General features: G+C 42.7%; 2 protein-coding genes across 6 annotated transcripts in view; both read right to left on the reverse strand.

The window, feature by feature from the left end:
• The window catches only part of LOC115166077 (phosphatidylinositol 3,4,5-trisphosphate-dependent Rac exchanger 1 protein), a 106,687-nt gene extending 90,731 nt beyond the window's left edge, over window positions 1–15,956 (reverse strand). Inside the window, exon 1 of one of the 3 annotated variants that reach the window (XM_029719736.1) lies at window positions 15,319–15,955. In XM_029719736.1, coding sequence (XP_029575596.1) covers window positions 15,319–15,462 — 144 coding nt within the window. In that variant the 5' untranslated portion in view covers window positions 15,463–15,955. Of the gene's footprint in view, window positions 1–13,992; window positions 14,023–15,318 lie in introns of those variants that run through there. The other 2 variants (XM_029719737.1, XM_029719738.1) reach the window with 2 other exon arrangements.
• Window positions 15,957–16,413: 457 nt separating this feature from the next.
• The window catches only part of LOC115166078 (ral GTPase-activating protein subunit beta), a 37,715-nt gene continuing 33,255 nt past the window's right edge, over window positions 16,414–20,873 (reverse strand). For all 3 annotated transcript variants that reach the window (XM_029719739.1, XM_029719741.1, XM_029719740.1), the window contains 4 exons: window positions 20,381–20,489; window positions 20,074–20,146; window positions 19,633–19,781; window positions 16,414–19,387 (listed from right to left, as the gene is read on the reverse strand). In XM_029719739.1, the coding sequence (XP_029575599.1) occupies window positions 19,191–19,387; window positions 19,633–19,781; window positions 20,074–20,146; window positions 20,381–20,489 (528 nt within the window). In that variant the 3' untranslated portion in view covers window positions 16,414–19,190. The remainder of the gene's footprint in view (window positions 19,388–19,632; window positions 19,782–20,073; window positions 20,147–20,380; window positions 20,490–20,873) is intronic.

The following is a 20,873-nucleotide window of genomic DNA, read 5'->3' on the forward strand; positions in this document are numbered from 1 at the left end:
CAAACATGGTCCAGTCTTGTATGACCAACAGCCAAAGGGTCAGATGTGGGTTGGTGACTGGGTTCGCCGTTTGTTGTGACTTAGCGAAGCGAGGAGGGGCCAGACCGAGAGGTGTGAACGAGCAGACGGACCATATGCTGGCATCGGGCTCTCCATTCGCTCAACTGGAAAGTGACTGGAGAGTGAAAAGGCCTGCTGCCTCCAACGTCTGCCCTCTGATTGAAGAGCCTGGGTCGGGTTCACTGGGTATGCCACAGAAAACATTTTTGAAATGGAGCAATGAACAGTGACCTTTCTTATTGGAAGTTAAGGTAGTTGGCTACCTTCTCCATTTTAAAACGTTCTCGCCGTTTCATGCCTACGGAACACAACACTGATTCTAAACACACTTTTCCGACCCAAAGCCAGTTTGACTACAAGTGGTCCCTCTGAGCTAAGCTCGCCAATCTAAACATAATTGTGTTCAAAATTCTAAATAATCACATTCAATACTGACGTAGAAAGATGGCCGCTTTCAATCAGCTCAAATTTGAGACAATTCTATTGAGAGTGGTAATGGTAACACAAGACTACATTCATTAAAGCTCGACTTCCACTGGTGTGTGGACCAAATCAACCCCATAATCCTTGTGACGCAGTTGTGTCCATAAGGACATGGGGAGGAAGAGCTACATCTCCTCTTTATATTATGAAATAACAAGCAAAATCTATCTTATGGGGAAATCTAAATTGGCACATTCAGTAAGAAACAAAAAAAAAGTGGTGCATTCAGCTAGGGATTAACTGATAGAGAAGTGGATCATTTTGCTATGTCATAACAGCCGGCAGGAGCGTTCCAAGTTGCGAAAGTGGGGTAAAATTAGAGATCCTCACACAAAGTCAGTCAGCTGTAGTGGCGATGCTGGAAGTGCCATCACGCTGTTAGCACGTGGGGTCTGTTCAGGAGGTTACAGCACGTTCAGCTAGAAATGTTTTAAGTAGAACATCGTATTGTCTGTCACCGACTTGCGTCAGCTCTACTCATTGCATTTCTATCTGCAATGTTCCAAATGTTTGCCCTCACTGAATACACACGTGGACTTACGAGAGGAAAGGGATCCCTTTAATGGGGTTATAGACGCTCTGAAAAGGTTATCCAGATTAATTTAACAGGATTAAATCAGGAGATTCACGGCACCTTGACTAGGAATGTTCTACTTCACAACCTTATGAATGACACAGGGGGTTGAAGAGGGGGCCCTTCTCGGCTAATTTGTTAAATGTCTCAAAGGATGTTCTGTTCCGTTTGGGCAGTTAACTGGCGTTGAACTAAACATCACCATTTTGTCCGTGTATCGACATTCTTTGCACAACTCATAGAGTATGCTCACTGCTAAGTCACATTGACATAGTGACACTTTCCAAACATTAACAATAACAACCAAACGTCTGATTGGGGTTGTCAAAAGTAATACTGTTGAGTTGCCGTCATTCATCTTCCCACGTTTCCTCTCCACATCAGTGATGGTTGTGTTTAAACAAGGAGCCAAAAAGGGTAAGCCTTTTTCAGTCCTTCATTCAAACTGTAGCACAGACAGGAGTGCTTTTTCGTGGATCCCATGCCGCTAATCTGGCAGAGGGGTAGGCCGAAAAAAAAGAATGATGCTAAACGTAGCACTGGGGTTTCTTAAAAAAAATGATTGTGTGCAAGCCCTCTCTCTGCACCTCATGTGATTGCAGTTGCTGACAGTCAGATGTTTTGCAGCTCAGTGCCAAGGTCTGAGGGGAAGGAAGAGGGAGAAGAGGGGGAGGGGCAAGAAAAAGCAGAAGTCACAAAAGGAGCCGCTTGTCCATTGTGAAGAGAGCAGAAGACGTGATGGAGGAGGAGGGCAGAAGGTTGGCAGGTACATTTTGCCACTAAACTGCTGCATGGTCTCACTCATGCCTTTATTAAGCAAAGGAAAAGGCTGTTATTTTGTGATGGGTGGCTGTAGGGGAAGTGGCCTAAAGTATTAGTGGTATGATGAAAAAGCAAATCAAGCGCTGGTTTCCAGGAATTACATCTGGGTACGACCATGGGCAAAGTGAAGAAAGTATGTGCGTCATTATGGTTCTCTTTTCCCTGTGTGTGCGTGCTCGTGCGTGCGCACCAGTTCAAGAGGTCAGTCAATTGAGGAGCAAAGATCCCTATTTCACCTTCTCTGGTAGGAACCCTTTCATGGGTCAATGAACAACTGTGGGTGTGAAATGCACAGGAAACACATGGAGTAAAAAAACGCAAATCGGCACGAGTGAATGCATTTATGAATCTTTCAAAATGTAACAGGATTGGAAGTCTTCCACCTTGTAGGCAATCTACTGGGCAAGAGAAAATGATATGGGAAAAAGAGTAGCTCATAAGAAACAGGTACTGCATATACTTCTAAATACATGCTGCCAACCCCATTTCATGATTCGTAATGGGGCAGAACTCTCTCACGGTAGTCTAGCAGGTCTTACATAACCAAGCATTGGGGTGGGAGTCAGGGGAGAGACTGGTACAAAGCTGGAGTATTTTCCTGTTTGCTCACCAGCGATGGCTACATCAGCATTCAGCGGCTATGGTCTTCGATGAGCACCAGGCCAGCTCAGTCACAAGAGACCCCAGTGTATCAATAACACGGCCAAGCACTAAATACACTTGTCAGGTTCTCTACCCAACCCCCCTTTTCAATTCGCTCCAGTTCCCACACCAGTAAAAATGAAGCCCCTGAGTGAATTGCAGATCCAAGCTTTGTCCAAGTAGCCTAACATCGCAGTTCACCACCCACAACCCCCCCAAAAGAAAACAACAAGCTAAAAACAGTAGTGTCCACCAAAAAAGGGGCTCTTGGTTTTTTGTTGGGAAGGGAGGGAGAGATTTGGCGGTGAGGGTGGACAGGGTAGTCTTGGAGAGGAGGCCGAGAGGCCATTTTGGGTCGACATGGCATGAAATTGAAGAAATAAATGAAGAAATCCCCTCTTTGTGGCCAGGCCACAGCAGAGCGAGAGAAAGGGCCCCATCGTGTCACCACCATGAAGGGAACCCCAACAAACCCCCTTTTCTCTCAAGACGTAAATTATCCGACCCCCCCCTCTAAAATCTTACCCTCTCCCCCACCATCCAACTCTCTCCCAAAAGCGACCCTCTTGGCCAAGTTCATCGCCAACACAAAGTCTCCTTTGAGTCTTCTCCTTTTTCTCCCCGTCTCACTTCCGCTTTAAAAGGCTTTAGAGTTCACGGCTCTTTGAGTGGCTCACACGGGCGGAAGCTGGCTCGCTACGGGGGACGATTCTGTCTCCTCCATTCGATGAAAGTGGTGCTGTAGACAGGAAGACTACAGCAGAAACTTCCTCTCAAAGACAAGAGAGATCCTCCGCGGTCTTCTCTGAAGGTCTGAGGAGCTTGGTTCCATTTAAACGACTGACAATGACTTCAGAAACGTTCGCTCGTTCGTCACACACAAGAAGTCTTGCCATACATGACACTTTGTCTGGGGGTTGTCGGAATTCCCGCAAGAAGCTGTGCTTTCTAACATAGCTGAAAAACCAACGTAAAACGTTGTACTAATTGGTTCTTAAATGTCTAGAAGGAATGGGATCACAATAATAAGAAGAATTCTAACCAAAACAAATGAGTTCCTGCAGCTACGCTGCTATGACCCATAATTAAACACGACTCGGTGAGAATGGAGGCTTCTATCATGACAGGGTACATTGTACAACGCATCTCATATTGCTACTAGCCTGTAAGTGAGAAGCCTGAACATTCAAATACCTTTGGGTTGCAGAAATGATGGAATACAGCTCGTCCTCTGAACCAGGGCCTTTTTATTGGCCCAGTGGAAAAGAAGCATGTCCAATTGGAGGGGAGGGTCTTTTTAACCATCTCATTTGGGGGTAAGTGTTCCCGACTTAACAGTCGCTGAACGTGTAATGAATCGGGTATAAATATCCTTTTATGACCGCTTGGCTCTTTCAAGTCGATCCGCCGTTGCTGCCACATAATTATGGACAGTCCCCTCCTACACACACACACACACACACACACACACACACACACACACACACTTCTAAACAATAATTACAGACTTCCAAAGCCAACTCTATAATGTGTGTTTGCGTGAGAAGTACATAGTAGTGGGGACGTGGTGGTGTGGTGTCACGTTGAGAGGTGACATGTGGCACTGGAGATAACATCTCGGGACAGATTGGAGAGGCCGTCTGGATGCGTGTCCACTGTGAAAGGGATCAGTGGGACAGGGTGAGCTGTCAGAGATCTGGAAGGTTCCACCCGTTTTGCATACCATGAGACATCTATGTCTTCCTCACTGGAAAATATAAAACAGCTCAGCTTTGATATCATTTAAAAGCTTACGGGGGTTGTCAAAACATTGACATTATTCAATCATCTAAAAACTCAGTTTAGACCCTACTTTACGTCATCTGAGATTTTTGTGTTGTGCCAGCCATCGGTTGAGACATAACACACTCTTGAATACAGGGTGGATGTTATTTCAAATCATAGAAATAGGACCCATCCCTTCAGACAACTGCAATTTAGCTGGTACACCACTGAAAATGTCCATTTCATTTACATTTTTACTTCTAATTACTACCCAAAGACGGTCAACAGTCCACCCACTGTTGAATGTCAACTTAAATGGCCATATCTATTATCTATATTTCAATAGGTTTCCTATTAAACAGAATCATTTAAAACAGATATTCCCATTCAAGTCAACATTCTCTGATGTGTGGACTTCCAACCATCTTTGTGGTACCATTTAAAAAAAGTTGCCATTTCAATTCTATTCCCATTTTAGTAGATGTATCAGTAGTGCTGAGAAATTAGTGCTTTTTGAGGTCGGTTAGGCTTCGGTTCGATTATTAAAAAAAATACAACATTTATTTGATTCTGGTTTAGATTATTTGGGTTGAATGCTGTAACACAGAATAAAACAATTAATAAAAAGTCCCATGATGGTAGTCCCATTACTGCTTATCACTTATTTATTCACATTACTTTAATAAAATTGTTCAGTTGTTGTGTATATTACATTTGTTTTATTTGATGAATTTATTTCAATTCCAAGTCATCATCTCTATAGAGCTGCTGCCCTATGCCGTCTGACAAAATCACTATTTTAGTGGTTCTTCAAAGTAAATAAGGCATACTTTTATGACTGCTGAATACCAATTATCAGTTAATTACCACAGACGTAAAAGAAAAACAGACCAGACAAGTAGATGCGCAATGGGTTATGGTCATTGTAGTCAATTACCATGTTTTATGCATAAAAATATGTAGACTATTGGCCTGTTGGAAACTACAACTCCCTACTACCTCGCACAGTTTAGACTGGATCTGATTTATCTCTAGAAAAACTGTGCAATGTGCGCATTGATCTAAGAAAATAACTAATGTTAATGTGTCTGAACCGATGGCCGGCACAACAAAAAAAACTTGATGTAAAATAGGGTCTAAGCTACAAAACATGCAAACATGAAAGCATTTTAGATAATTGACATTAAATAAATAAACAATAAATAAGCTTTTAAATGATATCAATCTCAACCATTTATCTTTGCCAGCGATGAAGACATGGATGTCTCGTGGTATGATGGGGTATGCCAAATTGGTCAACTTTGAATGTCTTTATCGCTTGAATGTTTAGGAACTCATGTCCTAAAAGTCCCCTTCTGATCACTTATACAATGAGCAAATACATATGGAAGGTTTCATTCAAATCAAAAGGGGTGCTGTCAAAAAGAGATTGAATTCAAATAGATTGGGTAACTTGTGCATCTCCACTCCATACTGCAGCCCCTTTAATTGCTGTTCACTAGATAAGATGACCGTCTAACATTTGATTAATGTAGAGGAATCGGGAGTTATTGACAGCATTGGAAGTATAGCTTCAGTATGTAGTGAAATGGTTAACCATACGAACACTGAGTGGTACAACATGAGGTGTGTGTATGTGTATCAATCAGTTCGACATACGCAGCGTCATTGAGACCCGCTGAGTAGATGGCTCGTGGGGGAAGTGCATTAGCACCCTGGCATACGATCACGGTCATAATGGGATCAAAGCAGACACCCACTGGTCCTGAATCAGACAAGAGGAGCGGAACCAGGCAGAGACAGTACCGTAGCCAATAAACAGACCCGATTCAGCTGAATGGTGTTCTCTCTGTGAAGCATTGTTCCCAGCCAGTTAGTCACCAAAACTGATGAGAACATTCAATGGGGTACAATGTTTTTTATTTAACCTTTATTTAACCAGGTAGGCTAGTTGAGAACAAGTTCTCATTTACAACTGCGACCTGGCCAAGATAAAGCAAAGCAGTTCGACACATACAACAACATAGAGTTACACATGGAATTAACAAACATACAGTCAATAATACAGTAGAAAAAAGTCTATATACATTGTGTGCAAATGAGGTAAGATAAGGGAGGTAAGGCAATAAATAGGCAATAGTGGCGAGGTAATTACGATATAGCAATTAAACACTGGAGTGGTAGATGTGCAGAAGATGAATGTGCAAGTAGAGATACTGGGGTGCAAAGGAGCAAAATAAATAAATAAATAAATACAGTATGGGGATGAGGTAGTTGGATGGGCTATTTACAGATGGGCTATGTACAGGTGCAATGATCTGTGAGCTGCTCTGACAGCTGGTGCTTGAAGTTAGTGAGGGAGATATGAGTCTCCAGCTTCAGTGATTTTTGCAGTTCGTTCCAGTCATTGGCAGCAGAGAACTGGAAGGAAAAGTGGCCAAAGGAGGAATTTGCTTTGGTGGTGACCAGTGAAATATACCTGCTGGAGCGCGTGCTGTGGGTGGGTGCTGCTATGGTGACCAGTGAGCAGAGATAAGGCGGGGCTTTACCTAACAAAGACTGTAGATGACCTGGAGCCAGTGGGTTTGGCGATGAGTATGATGTGAGGGCCAGCCAATGAGAGCGTACAGGTCGCAGTGGTGAGTAGTATATGGGTCTTTGGTGACAAAATGGACGGCACTGTGATAGACTGCATCCAATTTATTGAGTAGAGTGTTGAAGGCTATTTTGTAAATGACGTCGCCGAAGTCGAGGATCGGTAGGATAGTCAGTTTTACGAGGGTATGTTTGGCAGCATGAGTGAAGGATGCTTTGTTGCGAAATAGGAAGCCGATTCTAGATTTAATTTTGGATTGGAGATGCTTAATGTGGGTCTGGAAGGAGAGTTTACAGTCTAACCAGACACCTAGGTATTTGTAGTTGTCCACATATTCTAAGTCAGAACCGTCCACAATGACGCATCTTCTGATCAGATGGTACCATGCCATCTTTAACTGAACCCAATGAGACTAGTTTTACAACACTATAGAAAAATACAGGTAACAGTCAAAATAAAGGAAACACTAACATAGTGTCTTAACAGGGCGTTGGGCCACCACGTGTCGCCAGAACAGCTTCAGTGCGCCTTTGCATAGATTCTACAAGTGTCTGGAATGCTATTGGAGAGATGCGACACCATTCTTCTACGAGAAATTCCATAATTGGGTGTTTTGTAGATGGTGTAATACGCCGTCTCAGGCACCGCTTCAGAATCTCCCATAAGTGTTCAATTGGGTTGAGATCTGGTGACTGAGACGGCCATATCGTGAAACATCAGCAAGTTGAGCAGTCTTAGTCACTGAAGCTTCTGCCAAACGTGCCCCAACAATCACAGATCTCTTCTTCTAGCCATGGTAGCCAAAGAAAATTGGCAACTGGGCCTGCCCAGCATTTTTATACACGCCTGTGTGGAAGCACCTGCTTTCAATATACGTTGTATCCCTCATTTACTCAGGTGTTTCCTTTATTTTGGAAGTTACCTGTACATGACTGTACAGACATTGGGGTAAATCCTGAATTCCAAGTCAAATGTTCACTTATCAATGCATGACAAAGCGAACATTCAACGTAAGTGCATGATACGTCCCTGAAATAGGATTCCCTCAAAACACTCGAAGAGCGTTCGCCCACTCTTCCAACCCATCTCATATTTAAGGACGCATGTAGACATGGAGCACAGTCAATTAGCGGTCTTAAGATAAACCACAAGGAGTCACACACCCCATCCATCACTACTGTCACAAATCAACCTTCTCCTATTAGTCTTCAACTCGGCCGGGGGCAGAAAGTTCAACATCGGAACTCCAATTCAACGTTCATCAAAACCCTTTGGCGCTGTTCATGGTTAGAGAGTGTGTCAGAATGGAAGGTCTACTACGGTCATAGGGTTTGGTTGTGGTCAATGTTTCTCAATAGAATGGTGACCTTTGCCCCCTTCAATCCCACACATCTGGTTCTGTTTGACAATCCTGACAAACGTTTCGCTGCCCAGCAGCCTCTGTCCACAAACTGTTCCAGGCAATTACCAAAGGGTGCTGATGGGCATTCCTGGACAGTTCTCTCTGTGTGACTGGCTGACATGCCATTGGGTTCAATTCCTAACTTTTACAGGCATCCTTCCATTCTACCTTTTCACTTGGGAGGAGAAAAGAAGCCCCCTGTTCAATTAATGGGAATTGGCTTGCTCTGGGAAAGTACTTGTCCCGCTTTTGTTCAGGTCAAGATGTCAAGCGGGCATTGGTGGTCTCCATTGCTGGTCTCCCATTGCTGCCTTTTACAAGGGAGGCCATGTCACTAATTCCATCATATATCACCCATTTCGAAAACACTGTGTGACCATTAACATTCCTTGTCGTGTCTTTTTTTCCACTGAAGGCTTGTGTCACCGAAGTGTCCGCATTCAAACTGAACAACACATCTGGATAGACTCCACTTTGTCCACGTACTTCAGTGTGCTAGAAAACAAACACACAGGCCAACTGAGAACGTCACTGACTCCTGACAGGGAGAGAACAGTCTTTAAACAGACAGTGCTGCTATGCCTTTGGTATTGTATTCACAGCGACTATGCAGAGAGATCCACGTTTATCTGATCTCATGAACCACCATTTACCCCTTGAATTCCTAAAGCAAATGCTTCTGCATTAAATCAATCATTACGGCCTCACAGAAAATGATTTAACACCACAAAGAATTTAAAAACAAGAAGGAAGAAAAAAAAATTATATATATATATATATATATACACACACACACATATACATACACATATATATATACACATACACACACACACACACACACACACACACACACACACACACACACAGTTGAAATTGGAAATTTACATACACTTAGGTTGGAGTCATTAAAACTCGTTTTTCAACCACTCCACAAATTTTGTGTGAACAAACTATAGTTTTGGCAAGTCAGTTAGGACATCTACTTTGTGCATGACAAGTAAGTTTTCCAACAATTGTTTACAGACAGATTATTTCACTGTATCACAATTCCAGTGGGTCAGAAGTTCACATACACTAAGTTGACTGTGCATTTAAACAGCTTGGAAAATTCCAGAAAATGATGTCATGGCTTTAGAAGGTTCTGGTAGGCTAATTGACATCATTTGAGTCAATTGGAGGTGTACCTGTGGATGTATTTCAAGGCCTACCTTCAAACTCAGTGCCTTGACATCATGGGAAAATCAAAAGAAATCAGCCAAGACCTCAGAAAAAAAATTGTGGCCCTCCAGAAGTCTGGTTCATCCTTGGGAGCAATTTACAAATGCCTGAAGGTACCATGTTCATCTATATAAACAATAGTTCGCAAGTATAAACACCATGGGACCACGCAGCCGTCATACCGCTGTTTTTTTGTTTTCTGAGGTGTTGGCTGATTTCTTTTGATTTTCCCATGATGTCAAGCAAAGTGGCATTGAGTTTGAAGGTAGGCCTTGAAATACATCCACAGGTACTCCTCCAATTGACTCAAATTATGTCAATTGGCTTATCAGAAGCCTATCAGAAGCATGACATTATTTTCTGGAATTTTCCAAGCTGTTCAAAGGCGCAGCCAACTTAGCGTATGTAAACTTCTGACCCACTGGAATTGTGATTAAGTGAAATAGTCTGTAAACAATTGTTGGAATAATTACATGTGTCATGCACAAAGTAGATGTCCTAACCGACTTGCCAAAACTATAGTTTGTTAACAGGAAATTTGTGGAGTGGTTGAAAAATGAGTTTTAATGACTCCAACCTAAGTGTATGTAAACTTCCGACTTCAACTGTATGTATGTATGTATGTATGTATGCATGTATGTATGTATGTATGTATGTGGCAGTCCAAGTAGGATTAAAACTGGGTGATCAGTCCAATATAGACAGTTCAATGCCAAACACGTAGCTCGATATGCGCTTCCCTCCTATGCTAATCCACTCGGAAATATCTGTAACATTTTGAAAACATAGCCACAGGGTATGTGACATTATGCCACTGTGCTACTCCAGAGGTTTAGACACGTTAACTAGATTCCTCAAATTCCTAATGCAGTCTTATGCCTTGGAAAGAAATGGCTTACGAGCACACATGACTAAAAATGAAACCAAGATTAGTTGGGCCTGACACTTTCCTCTTTTTGTGTCACGGTGTGCTGTAATCTGTTGGCTTGGCAACATAACGGCTGCAATAAGGTACTAATTGTCTTGAGGGAGACCGAGCGCTGTGACTTCTTAAGGAGCACGACATCAAATGCATACCTTCCATTGGAGGGTTAAGCCTTGGCCCTAGGTTTGGAGAGAACTGTAGGGCTTGTGTAACAGAATTGTCGCAGTGTTGGAAGACAGGGGGGGATACAAAGAGAGGGCCCAATGGGGGGCAATTTACGTGAGCTTTGGGGAGGAGTAGGGGTCTGCTGGATATGCTGAGACTTTATTCAATCAAAACCTTGAGCCAGTTTCAAGGGTAAGACGAAAGGCAGTACTCCTCTTGCGCTGCCTGAAATGTGTACTTGGACTATTTTAAAATCAATAAAACAATGCTTACCACGTAGAATCCAAAGAAACAACTGGATATGTAAGCACATTTTCTTAGTGTAGAAGGACTGCTGTTCACCTTCTCAGACTCTAAAAGATATTGGCTGCCTGGCTACCCATCCACATCGCACTGGCCAACTGACGTTTCTTCTCCACGATGAGTCTGGATTGGCCTCCCTCCCCAATGATTTCTTGAACGCGAACACATTCTGACCACTCTGATTGGTCCCAGAAACTGATGGGTTGGGCCAGAGCCGGCCTACGTGATGACGTCATCAACTTTGATACTCTGATTGATTAGAGACGATCCAATCGTTGATAAATTTGTTTTGTACAACTGCTCTCATTTTCAAGTAACACAAACGACTTAAAGGATGGAAGTTTCAGACTGATTGTATGAAACGATCAATAGAGCAGCGGAAATAAATTCAGGGTGAGTAGTCAGGTAAAGATATTGGGCCTTTGGCTCCTTATTGGTTACTCATCAAGTTGAGGCACATGATGAGCTTTCGTGTCAGGCCCTTTGAAGTCTTATTAAGAAGCATATTTAAAAAGGGCCAGAAACAAACTACTTGGCAGGAGTCGGGACCCAGCAGCAACACCCCCCAGCGCTTCTATTCCAGACCCTTCCATAAAGACACGACGGGGCGTTTTCCCTTTTGCAGAGTAGAGTCTGGTTTGTTAGTTAGAGCCCTGGAGTTGGGGTTACAGAGTTGAAGCCACCGGCGCAGCGGGCGGGAGTTATAAACGGACCTATTTATAGTAGTAGACACTAGGGCAGAGAAACCTGATGCTGGCGTACCCTAGTGTGGAGAGATGGAGTGATGATAGAGCAGCTTAGAGAGGAAGCTCAAGGCTGACTTCCTGTGTGTCTTCCAAGGTAATGAGCACAACCGTGTGGGTCATCCTGTTTGTTCAGCCAGGCTTGTCATTGGCCCCACCACAGCTGGCTTGGCCACAGGAGTCAACACCAGCTTGGCAGCAAGGGGAAATAAAGAGGATTTGAAGGTTTCACCTTTAAAGAGGAAACCACAGACATATCCTCGGTCATATACTCACTGGCATGGGAAGGAACACTCAAACACACACAAATCAGATGAACCCCCTTACAAGTACGTTATCTAGTGTGTGTGTGTGTGTGTGTGTGTGTGTTTGGCCAGGGGCGGGTTACAAAGGGGCTGCATCTCCAGATGTTTCCTATTATAGGTTATGGAGTATCAAATGTTTCAAAGTCATCCCTGAACCACTTCCATCTTTTCCACATGCGCCCATGACAGACAGTGGTTATGACAGAGGTTATCACCCAGCTAATCAGAACATTACGATAATACAGAGTCTTAGGGCCATGTAGATGTCCAGGGTTGAGTTAAGTAGGAGACCGGAAAACAAAATCAGTGTTCTAAAATTGGACAAGTCCTAGATGGTAAATCCCTGTTACACTTTGTTTAAAAATGTTCTCTCCCTACTGAACACGACCCAGGTCGGGTGGAGGTTTGTGGGAGAAGCGTGTCGAGGTTTGGGTGAATATTATTGCCAATTTTTTTTGTTGTTGCAAGGCTCCAATGTTGTGACGAGTGGTCAGGATGCAAAAAGACATCTCATTTTATAAACGCCAACCGCTGTAAAAGTTGCATCTCCTTTTTTCTAGGGTTTGCTTTGACCGGAGATCTGGAATGACATTGTGGAGCAAAACGAATCCTGTTATCCCTGCCTCACACCCCTTCCCCCCCCCCCCCCCCCCCCCCCAGCCCCAGCCAATTTGATATGCTCGCTGGCTTCGGTAATTGCCAAGAGATGAGGGACGCGGGTTAGAGATGACAGAAGCTGGATAAACATCTATGAGTGTCATCCCGCTCATACGTGTATCGATTGTGTGTGTGTGTGTTTGATGCAGACTAAACATACCGGGGTTGCAACACAAAAGGTGGGGGAAACAGAATCAATGGCGAGAGCAATGGGGGGGTATTCTTTCATCAATCGCCGCGTCTCCATTTCACCCAGCCTCTCTCATAACCAGCATAGATTGAGAACAAACAACCAACCAACCGACCAAGTGCCTCTCAAAGAGGAAAAGCTGTGGGGCTTAGTGGTCAGTACAGTATCAGATTACACTCTCAATCTCCCCACCAAGGTGATCACTGACTCCCCATCTATCGGCTCAGGTGTCTTCAATGGGGGGGATAGAGAGCGACTGGGGCTATCTTTACTAAAAACATATGGCCTCAGTCCTGGCCCATCTAACCCCCAGCCAGACAGTCCTTATCAACACCAGATTGGCTGTTTGACGACAAAAGCTTGGATTCCCGGCAGGGAGAGGAGAAGCATAGCATTATCGGATTAGCCAGGATTGGAGCGAAACTGATTTTATGGATGTGTTAGAGACTTTCCACAATCCGCTGAGCCATTGATGCCACGCCATGGCCGTCACTAGATCAATGGACTTTGGGTAGCATGCGAAGAACACAGGATCATACATAGGCACACATATATAGGCACACGCACTGCCACATGCACTCACACAAAACTGGGTGCCATGAAAATGAGTTTTACAACAGCTGTAACAGTATTATCAGCCTGATCATTACAACAGCAGACAGTTCATTCTGCAATTGTCCAACTCTGTTGTTGAGGCGTAAACTCAAGTCTCTAGAGTCTAACCCCTGGAGTGACGTGAAAGGGTTAGTTAAGTGCACAGCAGTGTGCTGCTGCTGGGCTATCCACCCCCAGCCCCATCTTCACCTGAGCAAGCATGGGTTAAATTAAGAGATATTTCATGATGTAATGGCAGGCAAGAGGCTGGGGTGAAGGGAAGTAGGGGGATGAGATCCAGACATTGCCTGTATGTTTTCTAAATGCATAGAAGTTGGGAGTCATGGTGTGTGTGTTTGGTCCCCTGTTTCTTTACACCAGTTAATGAGGTTTGTTGACCGTTATGCAACGCTGCTCCACATAAAGTGAATAATAAATTGGGGATTAAACATGAAGAGGATTGCCTATGAGGAGTTATAGTCATACAGGTCTAAAAAATAAAACAGTTGATTAGTTTAATGCTTGTTCATTACTTACTTTACTTACATACACTATTCCCATAGGACAACCCCACCTTCTTGTTCATGCACATCCCCCTTCCACGTTCAGGCTCTCCATGTGAAGTGTGTAAGAGGACAAAATATTGAGTTAACTCCAGCATAGAATGCCTATCAATTGACCGACAGCCCTGTTTTCAAATGTGTAAAATCCATTGGACACATCATGCCATCATTCTTTCCAGCCCTTGGATGCTTATCAATCATATGTGGTCATTTGTATCATACATCATGTGACCTTAGACAGTTGGATCATATAGCAGGGTTTCCCAAACTTGGTCCTGGGTCCCCACCCCACCCCACCCCCCTGGTGCCAGTTTTGGTTTTTCCCCTCGCACTACGTATCTGATTCATATGACCAACTCATCATCAAGTTTGGATTATTTTAATCAGTTGTATAGTGCTAGGACAAAAACCAAAACGTGCACCCCAGGACCGAGTTTGGGAAACCATGTCATATAGCAGTTTAATAATGGCCATGGTTCAAGGTTAGGCTGTCATCATCCATCAACGAGGCCACCTGCACTGTGCATAGAGACGACGGCCCGGATAATGGGAGGAGACAACACAGGAGACTGGAAACAAAGAGATGACAAGGAGAGGTGACAAATTGAATTGCCACCTGCAGCTGGTCTAGACTCGAGCTTCGGGCACAGCGGTGTGTTCTCGGGTGACGCGTGAAAAATGAGCCCATTCATTATTCAGATGTGATTATAGAAAACGTGATACCTAACACTTACTATGAAGTGATACATTGGCTCGCAATTATCAATGAATAAATGCACACCATTACTGTCGCAAATGGGCGGGTCAGCCAGGCTACATCATTTGAATTGCGAATTGTGCTTCTATTAAATCCACAGTTTCCACTGGGGTTTTATCAGAACTTACAAGATGAACAGACTGATGAATGAAGGCGGAAGACGTTCCAAAATCAACGGTGTTGTACTAGCCCAAGCAATGGTATGCCTGTGAAGTGCTCGTTCCCCCCAACGGAAACACTATAAAATGCAGCAAATCATTATTATGGACACCACTCTACAGGCTGCCATCAACAGAAGGGTGAACTGTAGCTACACATTAAAACCAAAAATTGGAACGCGATAAAAAAAAAAAATGTATTTAGCCAGCCTAGCACAGCCAGCAGCAGCTGTAGCAAGCTGGCCATGACTTCACTTTCTCAAAGTGTGTTTGTTGCCAGCAATTTGTGATACAATGATACAACTGCTTGCCAACAGCTGAACAATATAAATGTCCCGTCTGGCAAGTAGCCGTGGGTTCAATTGAGGCAAAGAAAGAGCGATCAAAAACTTACCGATTGAAGGAAAAGCAATACCCGAACGTAATCCCTCTCGGTGTTCAAAATTTCATTTAAAACACAGAGCCTCAAACGTTGCTGGCGGTCCGAATCTTTGGTGCCGTGAACACCCCCGTTCTCATGTTGCCCGTCTTCTTCCATAATTTATATTTATCCAAAGAGTAGGAAAAGAACTCGTTCAATTATTATTGATACTTGGTTCACTGCAAAAGTATTCCGAGTTAGTTGCAGTTTAAGTCCATTTTCAACACCGCATCTTCAAACCCCAATGCAATGATGCGCAATGCGTATAAACTTCAACCAAAGTAACAAAACAAAAACATGCGTCTTTATTCTTATTTTTTTTCTCTAGAAAAGACAGACACTGCAATAAACGACGAATGACTGCTGATCGATTTGCGAGATCCGATTCTGCGACAAGAAAAAAAACAACTTCAGCTGAGAATGTACAGCTTACAATATAGGCTGAGGATCGCTAAATCACATGTTCTCAAGTTGGTTAGTTGTGTGTCAACATAAGTTTTGAGGAGACGACAGCACATGATGCAGACAGCAGTAATTTCACAGACTCTCAGAAGGCAGTCTGAAAAGCGCTTGTTGTTCTCTTGGCTTCTGTGGGGAATGAGAGTAATGCAACAACGTGCCAGTGGTCGCTTTCAGAAGTGCAGCAGTGTAGGGACAGTCTTTACGTTATCATAATGAATTTAATTAAGTTCAATATCAAATAATTCATTCTGCACCTCTTAAATAAATACATATGCCCAGTCATTCTTTCAATAAGGCTGCCTACTTATTTTTACTTTACGCATGGCACAAACCAGGCCTATTGAACAATTGATGGACAAGTCAATGGAACAGGCTGCAAATGAAGTCGACTGTTTTATGGATACAATTTAATATTTTAGAGGACTGTCATTGTTATGAAGAGGGTCTGAGAAACAATTTGCTACCACCAAGTTCCAAAGGACTCGAGCACTGTAGTTGAACGCCAACAGCAGCAGTGTCGATTTATCAATGTCAGCGCAAGGGGACCTCTTGTGGACTCATTCGGAGCACAGTATCAAACTCATACAACAATCCACTGATTCAGAGAACATTAAAAAGTGTGATTCAACTTTATTCCTCAGACACCATGTAAACAAAGGTTGGGGATCAAAAGGAATAAATGAAAAGATAAGTTTTAATCAATGCAGGTTACATTCATTATCCACTGTGATTCTCCCAGACAGTTGCATACATACATTTTGTTTTTGCCTTTTTAAAAGAGGAATGCAACAGAAAAACCTCACAATTTCTTATATTTTACATATAATTCTTCCTTTCTGTACAACACAAGTTCTTAAACATTACCAAACGACAAATAAGTATTTCAGGATAAGATTAGCTATTGATTGTATGCAATTGCTTTGATTAATTAATATTCCATAATTGTTTTCCTTAACAACAAAAAAGGTAGTCTATGTGCAAAAGCACATACATTCATAAAACCATCAAAGAGTAAGACAATCTAATTCAATAATAGATTAAACATGTCATAGACTAAAGGGGTCCATTTCAGACAAATAAATATCTATTCAAATCTTTTTCCAGCTCCTGTGAAAAGTGTGTGTGTGTGTGTAAAACCCTCCATTGTCTACATTGTCTGAATATTATATGCCCCCGGGGAGTAATTGGTGCCTGTAACTGGATTTAGACGTAGCCTTTTTAAAACAAGTCATTTTGTTTTTATTAGAATTTGATGAGTATTATTCACTGTCTTTTTGGGTCTTATCAATAGTCAATTGAATCTTGCTTTTTGACAACGTCTGGCATGTCCAATTGGAGTGGATAACAAAATAAAATACACAACTTGAAGCAACCGCATATTTAGCCAGGGAGCACGCCTCAACACATCTATAACTTATTTTTTCATCAAAACCCAGCCTTTTCGCACCACCGCCAGCTACTGTGCCCATAATTCCCACTGTGAAAATAGCTAAAATATTTCTGACACACCCCTGGACCTATAGTGCTACTGCCCCATTGCATTTGGTTTGTTAAAATTGACCCTAAGTCTTTTCGTCATTTACATTTCACAAGATAAAACTCTTCCTTGAGTATATTTCCAAACCGCAGACCACTGTAAAAAAAAAAAAAATAGTAAGTTAAAAAAAATATGTATATATAAAAGAAATGTGCTCAGTGCATAAAGACTAAAGATCAAATAAATATGTATGGAGGTTTATCCTTTTCAATCATTGCCATAAATAAATGCACATTACAGGCAGACAGTAAAGGGTTCGCTTCTGGGCTTTTAAAAGCACAGTAAGTAAACAAAAATCTGTAAACCAATTGCAATACGCAAAGTAAACTCACGATTGTATAGATGGAATAAAACTATTCATTTGCAGTGAATATGAAAATCTGTTAATTCTAATCATTTTCTGATTCCTAATCACATGTAACTGTACTTGACCTTTCCTTACTACAACTAGCCTATCAGTCAACTTGCCATCCAATGAAACAACGTGCATTTCCGCATAACGTTTTGTTTTAGAAGATGCAACAAAAAACAAAATAGATCTTGAGACAATCTCACACATTCAAAGAGACCAACAACTTTTCTCCGTACACAAGGAGATGCATTTCTGATGAAGAAGAGCAATGCCTAGACACATCATCTGACAAAAAAAGTGTGCCTTCAGAATGGAGAAGACCCACGTGCACGTCTTCCATCACTTCCATGTGTCGCGTCACGCATACAGTATAGACATGCCGTTGCGTGGGATGGAGTGACTGATCTGATTGGACTTGCAGACGAGAGCAGAAACACCTCAGATGTAAACATTGCATCTGCAGTCTCACACAAACAGCGCAATATGACCTATACGTCAAAATGGTTCAGTGCTGAAACGAATAATACTGGTCTACTTCATTGTAAGAACAATATCTACGCAATCTCTCAGTTAGCAGCTGACCAACATTAAAGGGATAGTTCACCACTACACCTTAAAAGTGGTATGAAAACAGAAGAATTTAGTTAAGGGGGTGAAGTACCCCTTTAAAAGGTCTTTGCTTATTTTTCCATGTTTTGAGACTCAGTAACTAAGCTGACAAATGGCTAATATTGCTGCAATGTTCAACTCCATCTTCTCAATGACATGGAAGACTTTGGACAGATACATGAGAGGAGAATACTGTTTTAAAACCGATTGTTTTTAGATACGATGTAAACACTTTCAAAGTAATATGTGGATCCATCGCGTAAAATGTCTTGATCCAACTGCAGTTCACCAAATCTCTCACCACAACCACCCGCACGGTATCGGCCCAAAACATTGCATCCAAATCCCAGAGTCTCTCCTTCCTCTCCCCAGCTGTGTCGATATGATACATGTCAAATGATCATGTAAACCTATATTAGGAGTCTGGTCCATCTGCATTTAGGCTACATCTTCATTAAAAAGAGAAACTCTAAAATGGAGGATTAAAAGGCCAATAACGTTGTTCACTCTTCATCACAATATAAAAAAAAAGGACCAAAAGTAGATTATCCTATTGCAAATTATAGAGCGTCAGAAACTGGTGCCACAAAGCATAGAGTAGACTGATAAGGATGTGCAGTATATTTTCAATGCCAAGTGTCCAGAGCTTAACTGGGGCTTAGTAGCCACCAAAAAGACAGGCTCAGATGTGTTCGTACTACAAATGTACTGCTTGCACCTGGTAACAATTTTTTACACTGCTCTCGACGTCAATGGCAGCGTTTGACATAAATAACAAAATAGAACTGTATAAATATAGAGAATCTGGGGCTGTGTGTGTGTGTGTGTGTGTGTGTGTGTGTGTCTGTGTGTGTCTGTTAGTGTTTTTCAAAGGGAGGGGGGAGGTCAAAGGTGAATAGGCCTCCCCTCCCCCACGTCTTGGAAGAGTGAGGTGTAGAACTCGGGCTCCAGCTGCTTGTTGCGGTAGCGGTGCACGACGTCTGCAATCTTCTGTTTGCGCCGCACGTGTGGCGGGCTGTACGTCTCGCTCTCCAGTCGCTTCCGCCGGCACACGTTGATGACCGTCTGGCGCACCAGGAACCCTGGGAGAAAACAGCAAGCAGAACGTGACATAATGAGCCAAACAAAATAGGAGTGGAATTTAGTCATATTTGTAGTTTGTAATATCCCAGGGGCAGGATGACAAAACCGCCAACACGGCAATGGGTAGAGAAGGAAGCATAACATAAATGACTATAAGCCAGAGAGAGACAGTAGAAATTAATATAGAGGTAGAAAGAGAGAGAAACAGAGAAATTAGAGGAAAAAAAAGAGATGATTTGGTCACCTAGTGCTCTGCGGCTGACCACCATGCCGTCCACCAGGGGGATGACCATGTTGAACTTGCCCATGGCCCCGTGGAGCCTGACCCGGAACAGACCCGTCCTTAGGGGGTGGATAAAGATCAGGGGTATGTCCTTCTCCAGGAGCCCAGACCTGAAGAGGGGGAGAGTTGAAGTGGAGGAGGGAAAAAGGTGCAGAGAGAGAGCGGTGGGGTTTGAAGAAGGACATGACATTTCCATTCTATTCAACAGGAAATATGAGACTTGGTCTTCACCATTACAGTGTGATGTAAACTAACCTACTGAAAATGTGACACAGTGGATTTTAGAGTGGCCTAACTTTAATTTTACACAATATTGAAACACATACTCAAGCTTAATTTACAATAGTTTTTGGTAAGTGTTTAGGGTTAGTGTTTGGTTGGGCGTGGGCCTTAGTAGCCTACCTGCAGGAAGTGCTGTTGTTCGCCTCCAAACCAGTGCCGGTTTCCGCCAAGAGATCAGACAGAGGGAAGTTCTCTAGAGAAAAACAACAACGGGGCCATTTGAGGGGAAACACCTTCAACAGTTTCTCACTTTGGTTTCTCACTTTCAAAGGCAGGTCCTAACGGAACAGTAAAAAAATCATGAGTGGTCTCATCACATTGTACAAGGACAGACATCAGAAATGACACAGAGCCATGATGACGTAAAGTGAAACTGTACTAGGGGACACACAGTGGTTTTTAGGGGAAGTTATCGGAGGTTGTTTACCGATGTCATCGTATCGCTCCACCCAGATCACTAGCACCTTAGTCTCAGGCCCCAGGGGAGGGGCAGTCTTTCCTGTGGAGGACCTCTTAGTCTTCACCATAGAACTCTGCTAAAGGAGAGAAGAGACCAGAGAGATATAAATACACAGGCATAGGGGTGTCGAGATACACTGAGATTTAACCTATTCCTCAAAAGAATGCAAGAAACCAACATTCAAATATGTAAACTGTATCCAATGCATTAGTTTAAAAGGTCCAATGCAGCCATTTTTATTTCAATATCAAATCATTTTTGGGTAACAATTAAGTACCTTAATGTTACGGTTTTCAATTAAAATGGTCAAAAGGAAACAAAAATGTATTCCTTGCAAAGAGCCATTTCTCAAGCAAGAATTTTGCTAGGACTGTCAGAGTGGTCTAAGTGGTGAGGGAAAAACTGAAAACTAGCTGTTATTGGCAGAGAGGTTTGGAGCTCTTTCTCATCAGTCTATTAA

The sequence above is a fragment of the Salmo trutta genome, chromosome 28, assembly GCF_901001165.1.
Source record: "Salmo trutta chromosome 28, fSalTru1.1, whole genome shotgun sequence".
Taxonomy (NCBI): domain Eukaryota; kingdom Metazoa; phylum Chordata; class Actinopteri; order Salmoniformes; family Salmonidae; genus Salmo; species Salmo trutta.